We start from the raw sequence: 13,048 nt of genomic DNA, 5'->3' as shown, positions 1-13,048 counted from the left end.
AAAAGAGTTATATTAAATTAGTAGAAGCAGGGAGAGTTTTTTTTAAACTATCAAGCTTATCACTTCTGTGTAGTTACTAAAATAAATTGCCAAGAAATATATATAAGGAGGACATAACCACCATCACAAATTAAAGGCTAATAGAATTCAAAGTTTTTAAGAAAAAAAGGTGTATACAATAAATTAAATTGTTTATATCTACAAAAAAAAAGAATAAGTTGCTAAGCAAACCAATAAAATGAGCAATATTTCAGGGGAAAGACTTGGGAGCCAATCTTCCAACTCAGCGTGCAGAGGTTCCTTGATCTAACAGAGGGCAAGAAGACAGGGTTACTAAACAGCCAGGTTTGAGATCCAACAATCTGGAATACTTACGGACCACACTTAAAATTATTTTCCAGGATTAAAGTCATTCAAAAATAGCTATTTAAATACAACGAGCAATGTGCTAAATATAAATAATATCTCTTCATTCAAAAACTAATGTTTTGGTTAGGAAACACTGCCTCTCACCTGCTTCAAAGTGCTTGAAAATCAGACAGCATTGGTCTATGGGCAAAACAAAACTAATCCCAGCAAGGGACAGGAGGTGTCAAAGAGAAAAAGAGGCTATTAGATCAGGCAGGGAGATATATGCTGGTTGGAGTTCCTTCATTAAGACAAATGCCTCAAGGCATCGAGGACAATCTTTCCTAAATTCAGTTCCCAATGCATGTGAAAGCAATGGACAGGCATTTCTTCAAAATAATGCCATAGTCCAGATGTTTAAAATCTATTTAGATTCTTCCCAGTTACCACAAATTAGTGACACTTTACTAATATCTTCTATTGTTCAACCTTCAAAGTCTGTCTAATACTTTATATATTCACCAAAATAAAAAGGGAAGAAAAATTTTAAGACTCATCAGGGATATCTAAGTATGGGCTAGGTATTAGAGGTTTTAAGGAATTATTTTTAATTTTATTAGGTATGATAATGGTAGAATAAATATGAAAAAGAAATTCTCAATTAGAGATGCATACTAAACTACTGGGAAATGACATGGATTTGCTTTAAAATAATTCAGGAAAAAAAAGGAAAAGGGAGGAAAGAGATGAAGCAAAACTGGCAAAACACTGGTAATTTTTGGAGCTGCTGATGGGCTCTACAGGGGAAATTTTTCACAGAAAAGTTTTTTTAAAAAATCAGAGCATATCAGTATATACATTCCAAAACAAAACAAATAACTATACTTTATGTTACTGTATCCCAATAAAAATTAAAGCAGCAAATTAAGTTACTAACTTTCAAATAGCTAATGTATTAGCCGTTAGTCACAAGCCTGAGACACCAAAACCACCCCCATGCAATACACTCACGCTGGTCAAATCGGGGATACTGACGTCATCCACCTCAGAGACTACACTCCCCCTACGATTGGAGCGGCTAAAATAATCAGCGGTAGAAACCTTTCAATCAGAAAAAATGAAATGCTTTAAAGGTCAAGAAAAGAGAGAGGAGAAGGATAAGAACATTGTCAAATGAGGGGAAAAAATATTGTTTTGGTGCTTGATAAAGTATCATGCAATGACGATACCGCTGCAATTAACCTACTCAAAAAAAAGTAGAAAAGAAATGTAAAGGGGTTCCTAAAGGAAATCACAGCTCCCTTAAACAAGCTTTTATGCACCTTAACTCGAGTTGTATATCACAGAGATCATTTACTGCCAAGGGCCAGCAAAGGCTCCCGTGTTTAGCACATGCATCATCCTCACTAGGATAATATTTACCTAAAGCTTCTACCATATTTCAAAAACTTAGAGTTCATTACAGCTATCAACTCTGTTAAGCACATATATATGCTCAATGCAGCATTCTTTGCAGGGTATTTATTGCACTATTTGCCCAATTTCTACACTTCCCCCTTTTTCATATTCCTCAAGACCAGGAACTGTGAGACAAAATAATGGAAGAACTACACTGGCCCCTTTCTGGTTCCCCAAACTCAGTCTTTTCCCACCTGAGACTTTCTCATTGGCCTAGAAAGCTCTTCTCCCGCTCTTGAGGCAGCTGGCTCCTCCCATTCCAAGTTGCAGCTCAAAGGTCACTTCTCTGGGGGAAGCCTTCTCTGACCACGCCATCCAAAGGGATGCACACTCGCACATGCATCCCTCAATGTTCCCTGTCCCATCACCTGCTGTTCTCTTCACAATGCCTGGGGTTACTTCTCTTTTCTTCCTTTGTTTACTTATTTTCTATTTCTTTCACTAGGATATAAGCTCCACGAAATCAGAAATCTGGTCTAGCTTACCACATTATTCCCAGCACTTAATACAGTGCCTCACATATAACAGGTACTCCACAAACATCTGTTGAACTAATAAGTAAGGAGTATTTTTTACCTCACTTATCAGCTTTCCTTACCTCAGCTCTGTCTGATTACCTTGCTTAAAAACTCTTCCATTCCAGGAAGGGAATTTGGAAGTCCATCCACAGAGACAAAGGCAGCTTACAAGTGTGAAGTTTTGCTAAGGGCTAATGCAGTCAAGCAACAATATTTTTATTCATGGTAATAGTAATACAACTTAGATTTACATATACCTAATATTTTACTGGTTCCTACTGTCTCAAGAATTTTCTAGATCTTTTTCCATATAGTATTCATTTGCATATATTAAGCCTACCTACAAAGAAAGTCATTAACATCCCCATTACAAATAAATTGCCATTAACACAACTAACAGGTTGTAGAAGTGGCTCAAACCCAGGCATCATTACTTTAAAGTCCCTGCCTGCCCTTTCTACTCCTTCACTTTTCAAGGTGCTTTCAGGTGTCCTGGCTTGTTTTTTCTCCTTCAGCTGTATGAGCATTAACTGGCTCACCAATTGACCACAATTGCCTTAAACAAATCACTGCATTTTTGGCAACAAATCTCACAAACACTCGGTGTTCCCCTTTTCTATGAAAACTTCAGGTTTACAATCTTTCACAAAACATGGCTCTTTTCTAGCTCTAAGCTGACATATCATGCTTACCAATGTAATTTTCAAATCAATTCTTAAATATAGCAAAAATGTCATCAGCTCTCTGAGAAACTTCCAGCATCATCAAAAGAATAATCTGAAATTACACCAATCTGTATTTTGACCTAGCTATTTGTTGTCTCTACAATTACTATGCTAGCTGAATTTTTGGCCAGAATTTCTAAATTTTGCCATCAACGACTCTTAAAAAGTTCACAGGTCTTAAAAGATGTATAAACTATAAACAATACATCTTAAATACACAGCGAAGAAAGCAACTGATGGCAACATGATTTGTAATCCATAGTTACGAGTTTTAGTGGAACATTCATTTTGCTGGAGACACTTTTGTTACTGGTGAACTGTGCACATAAATGCATGTGCATAAAACAGCAACAAAGAATAAAAAGTGAAAATCTTTCAAATACACAAAGACCAGCACATAAGAGGTGTAAAGAGGCAAGTTACTGATGAAAGCTTCCATCGCCCAACAGAGAATACATATTCACAGGAACACATTTTTGAAGGCAAATTATTCAGATAAGCTAAATTTGAGGAAAATGCTCATTTTCGTCAAATGCAAATTTCACTTTCCAGTAGATTTCATGGGACCACATATAGGGGGGCAATTTAAAAACTTATTGTATGAGTTTGCATGCAAACCACGCTCACCACACTGTCCCTTTGCCCACGACTGGCACGACCAGAAGATGCAATGCTTGCAGTGTCATCATCGGTAAACTACAGATATTAAAAGCAGATAATGAAAAACATGTGATTTCACTACAGGTCTTACCTGGCTGTAAGCACATTAGGTAAGGTTTGGGGAAGCATGCAATTACTCTACATGAGCATATAATTAGCACCATCTATTGTGCACCATCAAACAGAAAAGTGGCTTCAAAGTATAATAAACTATCGTTAAAAACCAAACGATATTTCTAAAAAGCACACAGAATAAAATACTACTTTCTCTTTTATTTAAGTTGTAGAAAAAAAGAGGACAGGAGTGGAGGGCTAGGGCATAAATAGACCAACCAAAACCAGCTAGGGATTTCATGCTTTTTAAACCACTAGGCCCTTTGGAGCCCATCAGGGGGTCAACAAGTATACTTAATGCTTAAGTTTGGGAGAGAAAATATAAGAATATTTTCAAGTGAAATAAGTCAAAGACAGAATTTCCTACCAGCAAGGACACTGAAATGATGATTCTTATTTTCCTTTATTCATTCCTATGCAATGGGTGGAGATATTTCTAACATCACCCTACAGTTTTCTTCCTATTTCACGAGCAGCAGAAGACTCATCTTCCGTGTGTATAAGTTACCTCCATTCTGACATCACTGAGGAACCATTCTGGCATCACCAAGATAATAACTCTGAACCCAACTTGCAAATGAAACAAGATGTAGCCAGCACACAAGGAAGGACAAGGTTCTACACTTGACTGAAAATGTACTGCCATAATTTTGTTTGCAAGGGGCCATCACATTGGTACATTAAAAATGCTACCGGGCCCAAGAATTGCCAAGTGGAATTTTATTACGGAGTGAGGTAAAAGTAAACTTCCTACTTAGATCAAAAAGCATTTACCTCCTTAAACATTCCTGTGTACATTTTTGTTAAGTGTAGGAGTGGAATTCTTGAGAAGTGCCGCTTGGAAATGGCAGGAGAACAGAGCCCAACATGAATATAAAATAAAATCCATATAGCTCACCTATTCCACTCCACAGAACAATCTGTATTGACCATTAAGAAACTGCTTTAGTAATTTCTCCTATTTTGACACTGTCAAGAATAACAAAGTAGTTCCTAAAGTCATCATTTGCCATTGGAAATGTAAATTAGTTTAGTCTCTTTGGTGGGCAATACAGCAATACGCATCATAATTTAAACGTATATATTCTTTGACCCCCATCATTTAATGATTAGCAATTTACCTTACATGAGATCTACTCGTAAGTACACAAAAATACACCTGAATACGAAAGTCCATTACGCAAGTGTTTGCTGTAGCAAAAATATAGCAACCTAAATGTCCATCAATAGGGAGTGGGAAATACAAGCTTCCAGTTATTTAATGATTGACAAGGATAAAAGCCACAGCATAGAAAATCTAATCAATGGTACTGTAATCACACTGTATGGTGACAGATGGGAGCTACACTTGCAGCGAGCACAGCATAATATACAGAGTTGTCAAATCACTATGTTATACACCTGAAACTAATGTAACCTTGTGTGTCAACTATACTTCAATTTAAAAGCAAAAAAACAAAAACAATACCTACGAAAAAAATAAATCTATCCAAGAAATCCTCAAAAAGAAATGAACAACCCATGCACTAGTGGGATAATATATTGCCATTAAAAAGAATGTGCTGACATAAAACTATCTCCAAAACGCATTCAGTAGAAAATGGAACATAGGGAAAGGATCAGGGGACTTTTACTTTGGACTTTCCTTAAGCTAATACTACTTTTATAACTTAAAAAAAAAGTTTTAATATTCCAGAAAGATTAGGGGATTAGAATTATCCCAGTTTTGTCTTTTATGTAAACAATTTTTAAAAGCTGACTTGTTGAGACCAGAGGCCGAACTCGGGATCTGACGAGATGGCCAGGCTGCCCCGCAGGATTATCAAGGAGACCCAGTGTTTGCTGGCAGAACCAGTTCCTGGCATTAAAGCAGAACCAGATGAGAGCAACGCCCGTTATTTTCATGTGGTCATTGCTGGCCCCCAGGATTCCCCCTTTGAGGGAGGGACTTTTAAGCTTGAACTATTCCTACCAGAAGAATACCCGATGGCAGCCCCTAAAGTACGTTTCATGACCAAAATTTATCATCCTAATGTAGACAAGTTGGGAAGAATATGTTTAGATATTTTGAAAGATAAGTGGTCCCCAGCACTGCAGATCCGCACAGTTCTGCTATCAATCCAGGCTTTGTTAAGTGCTCCCAATCCAGATGATCCATTAGCAAATGATGTAGCGGAGCAGTGGAAGACCAACGAAGCCCAAGCCATAGAAACAACTAGAGCATGGACTAGGCTATATGCCATGAATAATATTTAAAATCGATCTGATCATCAAGTTCTCCTGTTCTCCTGTTCTGCCAAGACTTCTTCCTTTTTTGTTTGCATTTAATGGACACAGTCTTAGAAACATTACAGAATAAAAGCCCAGACATCTTCAGTCCTTTGGTGATTAAATGCACATTAGCAAACCTATGTCTTGTCCTGATTCACTGTTGTAAAGCATGAGCAGAGGCTAGAAGTACCATCCGGATTGTTGTGAAACGTTTAAAAGCAGTGGCCCTTCTCTGCTTTTATTCATTTCCCCATCATGGTTTGAGAATAAAGCACTGTGAATGAAGGTAGTTGTCAGGGTTAGCTGCAGGGGTGTGGGTGTTTTTCTTTATTACTTTTTTTGAGGGGGAGAGGTAGTTTTATTTTAATTTTTTGGGCTCCTTTCCCCCCTTTTATGGTGACCTAATTGCATTGGTTAAAAGCAGCTAACCAGTTCTTTAGAATATGCTCTCTAGCCAAGTCTAACTTTATTTAGACGCTGCAGATGGACAAGCTTGATTGTTTGAGCCAAAATGGGAACATTAAACAAACATCACAGCCCTGACTAATACCATTGTGACTTGCTGTCAAGTGTAGAATCCTTCCTTCAAGAAAAAGCTTGTGACCATTTTGTATGGCTTGTCTGGAAACTTCTGTAAATCTTATGTTTTAGTAAAATATTTTTGTTATTCTACTTTGCCTTTGTACAGTTTATTTTACTGTGTTTATTTCATTTTCCCAATGTGACAATCGTATTTAAAAATTAAAACTGATGGAACATTCTCTTTTGGTCTTCACCATCTGACAAGTTGATCCGGCAGGAGGTGGATTTTGCCAGTTTCTTTTCCCTAATGCAAACTTGTGTTAAGATGTCACTGAACGGAGTATTTATAAGCTGGCCCTGAGCACGCATAAAGCATTGGTATTTGATATTTTTTTTACCTCCTAGAAATTTGAATAAATGTGTTTGTGTTGTCTGATTAGATGATCACAGGTGTCTTGCCATGATGTTTGAAAGCGGCAGTTGTGACTGTGTAGGACTCACATGTTGTGCCACATTTGTTTGTGTCTGGCATTTGGGATATGACCTTTTTCTTAGTTCTTGTCTGGAAACTTCCTGTGTAACCACTGGTATGTGCTACTAGGAAACACCAATCTGATAATCATTTGGGGTTGCTGAGGCATTTATGAGGCTTCCTTATAGACCTGATGAGCAGATCTCAAGCAGCCACCTTGCGTAAGTGTCATCTGAAAGGTTTCTTCCTTTGAGAGTATCAGATCCTCAGTAATGATTCTTTCATCCTTCAGTATTTGCTATGGGAGCTCCTGTTGTGATATTCAATAATTTTTTTCTGCATTGACAGAGTTGCTCCCCTCAAAAAACTGTTCTTTCCCACCCTTCTCCATATCGAATTCCCTATCCTTGTTCTTTGTAAGTCATCAGTGTAGCCAGTCCTGAGTATGTAAATGTTAACCCGCAGGTTGGAACCTTTGTCTCTCACTATTTAAGGTAATGGATATTGTAGCCCGTCTGAATTTGCCCCACTCTTGATTCTCATAACTTCTGGAGTTTCTTCAGAATGTGGTGTATTTTACTGTGCTCCTATGTAAGATGAAGAATTATCTATTAAAATTACATTTTCAACATAAAAAAAAAGCTGACTTGTTTTATTACTTCTCCTTTCACTCCATTGATTGAAGTGCTGGCAAGCAAGTGAAATGGCTCAATGCAGGAAGCAGAGACAGAAAAGAGAAACATAAGATAACCAACCCATACAGTGAATCATCACCACGAAAAGATAAGAAGTTCACATAAACAACAATACAGAATTTTTAAAAATTCTAATGGCACTGGTTCCAGACTCATTTCAGAAATTGTGTGCTAAGTCACATTCACACAAAAACCAATTAGGACAAATTAATATACCTGAGTCTGTGTACTGAAGGAAAATGATAATCCATGCACAAAAGAGTGAAACACACATCCTCAATATTCCAAACTGTGAGTACAGATTAAGGAAACAACTGAAAGTATCTATAAAGCATGCAAAGAGACCAGACAGCTCACCACAGGACTGCTTCGGGCCGAACTTGTTCTTGATGAGTAATAACTGTATTCAGATGGCTATAAAGTTTCCAAGAAGAAAGGTTTTACAATAATGGCCACCTCCTTTGCCTGCTGGGGGAATACGTTCGTGACCCTGCACCTAAGTGGCCGCTGGGTCCCGGGGTGAAGGTGACTGTCCTCCCAGGTCTGGAACTCTACCTCCCTCCCAACCCCCCAGATCCAGCAGCCCTCAGCTGGAGGGTGAGGAGGGGAAGAGGAAGCCCTGAGGAGCACTGCTCCCATCCTCTTCCTCAGGGACTAATGAGCAGGAAAGGAGGTTTCTCCACTTATATTCCCTTCATACTCTGAGCCATGATTTCCGGCAGGCAGTTCCTCACAACTTGGCTGAGAGTCACAGTTGGCTAGCTTACGGGTCACAGCTTATAGAGCAACTGCAGGTCAGATTAAATGACTTTTTCTTTGTAAGTAAACTGTACCCACCCACACACCACCCTCCTCACCACCTTCCCCTGGTTGGACTTACAGTTCGAGACCCGTAAGGTTTATATAATCCACCATCATACAATGACACCTAAAGAACAGAGGAAATACCACTCATCTATTTATTCAGGTATCAAAGTTGTTTTGAAAATGTCACAACTTCTTCGAAGTACTCAGTTCCAAAAAAGTGTTGCAGTGTAGTGTGTCAGGTGAGAAAACTCACTGATATGCATAAAGTCCTACATCAGTCCCAAAACTTCAAACTCACACTTCCTTTAAAAAGCACCATTACAGTATTTCTTTTTACCATCATGTTATGAAACTAGAAGGAACATTTATGAATTTATTCTCTCTCAAGAGGGGACTGAGCAGAAAAGGAAAGTGAGGGACATAAAGCATTTTGCCCACTGGCACAATAAAATGAACCTACAAAGCCTCCAGTTGCCAGTCTACGAGAACAGGCCACAGGACAACAAAGCAACAGCCTGAAAGCAGCCAGCTCACAACTTGCACGTTACACAGAGCTATGGCGCACGTTACACAGATAATGGCTTTTGCTTCCTAGTCAGCTTGCTTTATTAGAGCCTAGTATTAACACGGCCAAGGCCACAGCTGTCCCAAAGGAAATATGACATCTGTGCATGGGCAACCATCTCACAAAAGTATACAAGTGTAGTGGGGCCCATGCAAGTTTGTCTTCTCTACAGGAAACCAACTGTAAGCAAGGGCCTACCAACAGCCAGCAGTATCTGGAAAATAGGGCTGGTTGGGTTTCTTTTTTCTTACTACCCTAAAGTTTTGCATTTTAAGCATTGGCAGCACATTCTGCAGTGTACATAGCATCAAAGCCATGTGTCCTTGACTATTTTGGAGGAAAGCTGTCAAGCCAGGGTCAGCACCATGAGAGTGGCTCCACCAGGAGTATACACGTTGGAAGAGAAAAATACAAACCAGGCTGGTACTTCTCAGCAGACCAGAATTTGCAGTAGAGGAGGCCTATGAAAAAAGCGCATGATTTAACCCAAAGAAGAGCAACTTCAGCTCTGAAGGCAACACACTTCTTAGAAAGTACTAACCCTGGTACTCTTTGAGGTCGCCAGAGGGTCACTACACAGGGAAGAAGACTGTTAAGAAACAAAAACAAAACAGAACAAGATAATTCAGCAAAAGGAGACTTGGTCTCTCCATCACGAGAGCAGAAGCTGTGTTTATTCTACACTCCATAATTGATGAGCAATTCCTGAGTGCTTACGATAGTTAAGTAACACATAAGGTGAAGAAAACTTAGCCATTAGAAATCTTTTTGAATACCCATTTTAAGGGATAAGAGAAACACCTGGAATAGTTTTCTATAAATGTGTTTAAGTCTTACTGGGCTTTCGATAGTAATGTTAGGAGATGGGGTGGCAACCTAAGAAAACACTCAAGAAAAGAGGGCCACGGCACAGAGAGTGTGGAGGACAGCGGCCACACCCGGGTCACCAGAAGCTCCTGGGACACTTTCTGAGATCTCACAGCAGACTCTTGATGAGCTTAGCCTGACTGCTGAGGAACCAGGTAAAGGATTTCCAAGTTACACTACAAATACACAAGCCATGGACAAAGTATCTTAGTTTAATCAGAAAAAATGTACTGGTCACAACGAATTCAAGTCACTAACAAGGCACAGCATTTTTAAAAATGGAATTAAATCTTTCCTCTTCTGATGTCATCTGAAAATAATTTTCAACTCTTTTTTCCAAGCCCATCAGACAGGGAAAATAAGAATATCTAAGTTGCGTGTGCAGGTTTTGACAACTGAATTATTTTCTATGTACTATGTGCCACATATTTATGTTTTAAATGTATGATGTGCCAAATGTCTTGAAAAAACAAGGATTCTAACATTAAACAAATATAATATTCTTTACATCCCATTTACAGTTTAAATTTTTACACGTAAGCTTTTATTAAAAGGCAAACCACCATGATGTGTAGTGATGCCTACAACTTATTCTGAAATACATCCCCCCAAAAAAGATGGATCGATGGACGGACAGATGGATAGACATTAATACGATAAAGGAAACACAGTAAAATATTAATTGTAGAATCTAAGTAGTAGGCATGTGGGTGGTTAATATACAATTCTTTGAACATTTTTGTATGTTAAGTATTTTTCATTTTAAAAAACTGGGGAAGGGTGCCTGGGTGGCTCAGATGGTTAAGTGTCTGCCTTCGGCTCAGGTCATGATCCCAGGGTCCTGGGATCGAGTCCCACATTGGGCTCCCTGCTCCTTGGGAGCCTGCTTCTCCCTCTGCCTCTCTCTCTCTCTCTCTGTCTCTCATGAATAAATAAATAAAATCTTTTAAAAAAATAAAAAACTGGGGAAAATGGTACTCATTTATAAATGTGGTGGTTCAATAGTTCACATCATCTAAAGATACACAGGCTCTATGAATTCAGTTACCATAAATCAGTGTACACACAGCCACTCACAGATTAGTTCTAACTAGTCAAAATGCAAAAACCAGGGGTTAGAAGTGCATTAAAGTTAGATAAAACACACAAAGCCAAAAAGCTTGAGACAAACCCGAGTGTAGTAGGCAGAGGTGGGTTTGCTATGTCTAAGACTGCTATAGTTTCTCTGGTCAAAGTAGAGGCCACTCTGCAAAAAGTAAAATTAAACACATTTTCCTTAGGTTAAACATTGTTGACAATACACAAAGGCAAACTCTAATACTGCCAAACCCTCTCTCCTCCAAAACAATGACTTTAAAGCACTGAATTGCATTAAGTAAAAGTCAAAATAATAATTATCTCAAGTCTCCAAAAAAAGACTAATATTAAAGGTTAACTGTATTCAAACCAAGTCATTACTAATTTTTTTTTACTTTAAAAACATGAGCATAAACCCTCAGTCAAAATGGAATGGAAATGATAAGTGATTTATTCTCATGTCATACTTAGTAACATCCTTGAAAAATCCAAGACAACTGAGTAATTACCACTTTTATAATCCACTTGGCAATGCCACAGAAAATAGTAGTCTTTTTCTTCAAACTTCTCCTAGTCCCATTATTTGTCAAAATATCGAATTAAGTTACCAAAGACACAGTGCAAGTGTGTACGAAATAGGTTTGGCCTAAAACATCTATGGCAGGTTCATCTTCAATACGCCGCACAAAGGGGCCATTATACGGATTGTGATTACCTGGCAAAGAGGACGTCATCTATAAAACTCCCTTTCTAACTTATCCAGCCATCTTTTTCACTCAGAGTTAAGGAAATGTCCGCAATCCCTGACTGACAGACTCCTCCTGCACTGCTGACACTGCAATTGGTGGGGGGCAGTGGGGGAATCCCTGTTCCCACTGACCCCTGCCACTCCTGGCCTGGCCTCCCCACACCACCCCTTCAACAAGGCACCAGGACTCACCTCTCCCCAGGGCTCCCAAGGCTTCGCCCTCCAGCGCTTCTCACTAATGTCCTCTCCATTATATTCCCTTCTACCTGCCAAAGTCTACTGATCCTCTCTCACCCCACCAAAGGTCGGAGCCCCTTCCACAGGAACCAGTTAACAGGGAGCTTGGGAGTGATTCTCCCGCCAGTACTGTGGCAGCCCAACAGAAAGAGGCATTCCTAATACCCCAAATGGGCATTCTGGACACATTTTTACCCCACAGAAATGTTTAGCAAGGTGGCTGGAATGGAGCACTATTAGTTCTGCAGTTTAATGGCATTCTAGGTTAAAGAGTTTTCTGCAAGACAACATGGGAACTCTGCTAACACACACTTCGTTGTTTCTACCAGAAAATTCATTCCACGTTCCCCAAATTTAACCTACAAACAAACTCTCACAATGAAACCTATTTGTGAGTTTGGCACTGCCTATAACACCACAACTAAATAAAATTTCTAAAATAAGGATACAAATCTCACTAAACCTGGGCGACTGGGTGGCTCAGTCAGTTAAGTGTCTGCCTTTAGCTCAGGTCATGATCCTAGGGTCCTGGGATCAAGTCTCGCATCGGGCTCCCTGCTCAGCGGGGACTCTGCTTCCACCTCCGCCCCTTCCCCTGCTCATGCTATCTCTCTCCCTCTCTCTCTCTCAAAAATAAATGAAAAATCTTGGGGCGTTTGGGTGTCTGCCTTCGGCTTGGGTCATGGTCCCAGGGTCCTGGGATCGAGCCCCATGCAGGGAGCCTGCTTCTCCCTCTTCCACTCCCCCTGCTTGTGTTCCTGCTCTTGCTATCTCTCTCTCTGTCTCTGTCAAAATAAATAAATAAAATCTTCAAAAAATAAATAAATAAATACTCTCACTAAACTTATTCTTGAAGTATATTCCAAAGGACAGTTCATAAATGAAAATAGGTGATTAATGAACTTCTTGTATTAACTTGATATTAAATTCTGTAAGTGAAAACAAAATTACTTTTAAATAAGAT

The 13,048-nt window shown here is 39.2% G+C and overlaps 1 protein-coding gene and 1 pseudogene across 8 annotated transcripts in view; one reads left to right on the top strand and one right to left on the bottom strand.

The window, feature by feature from the left end:
* LRRFIP2 (LRR binding FLII interacting protein 2) overlaps positions 1 to 13,048 on the bottom strand; it is a 107,570-nt gene that overhangs the window by 43,524 nt on the left and 50,998 nt on the right. For 2 of the 8 annotated variants that reach the window (XM_028107126.1, XM_028107130.2), the window contains exon 4: positions 8,664 to 8,711. The exons of the other annotated variants lie outside the window; for them this stretch is intronic. In XM_028107126.1, coding sequence (XP_027962927.1) covers positions 8,664 to 8,711 — 48 coding nt within the window. The remainder of the gene's footprint in view (positions 1 to 8,663; positions 8,712 to 13,048) is intronic. 8 annotated transcript variants of the gene reach the window in all.
* On the top strand, positions 5,621 to 6,505 carry LOC114212294 (ubiquitin-conjugating enzyme E2 N pseudogene; annotated as a pseudogene).

Source organism: Eumetopias jubatus, unplaced genomic scaffold (assembly GCF_037043125.1).
Source record: "Eumetopias jubatus isolate StellerSeaLion01/CBP00866 unplaced genomic scaffold, mEumJub1_p1.0 scaffold_1, whole genome shotgun sequence".
Classification (NCBI taxonomy): Eukaryota; Metazoa; Chordata; class Mammalia; order Carnivora; family Otariidae; genus Eumetopias; species Eumetopias jubatus.
The sequence above is the reverse complement of the archived record's forward strand: the minus strand, read 5'-3'. Positions and strand labels throughout refer to the sequence as shown.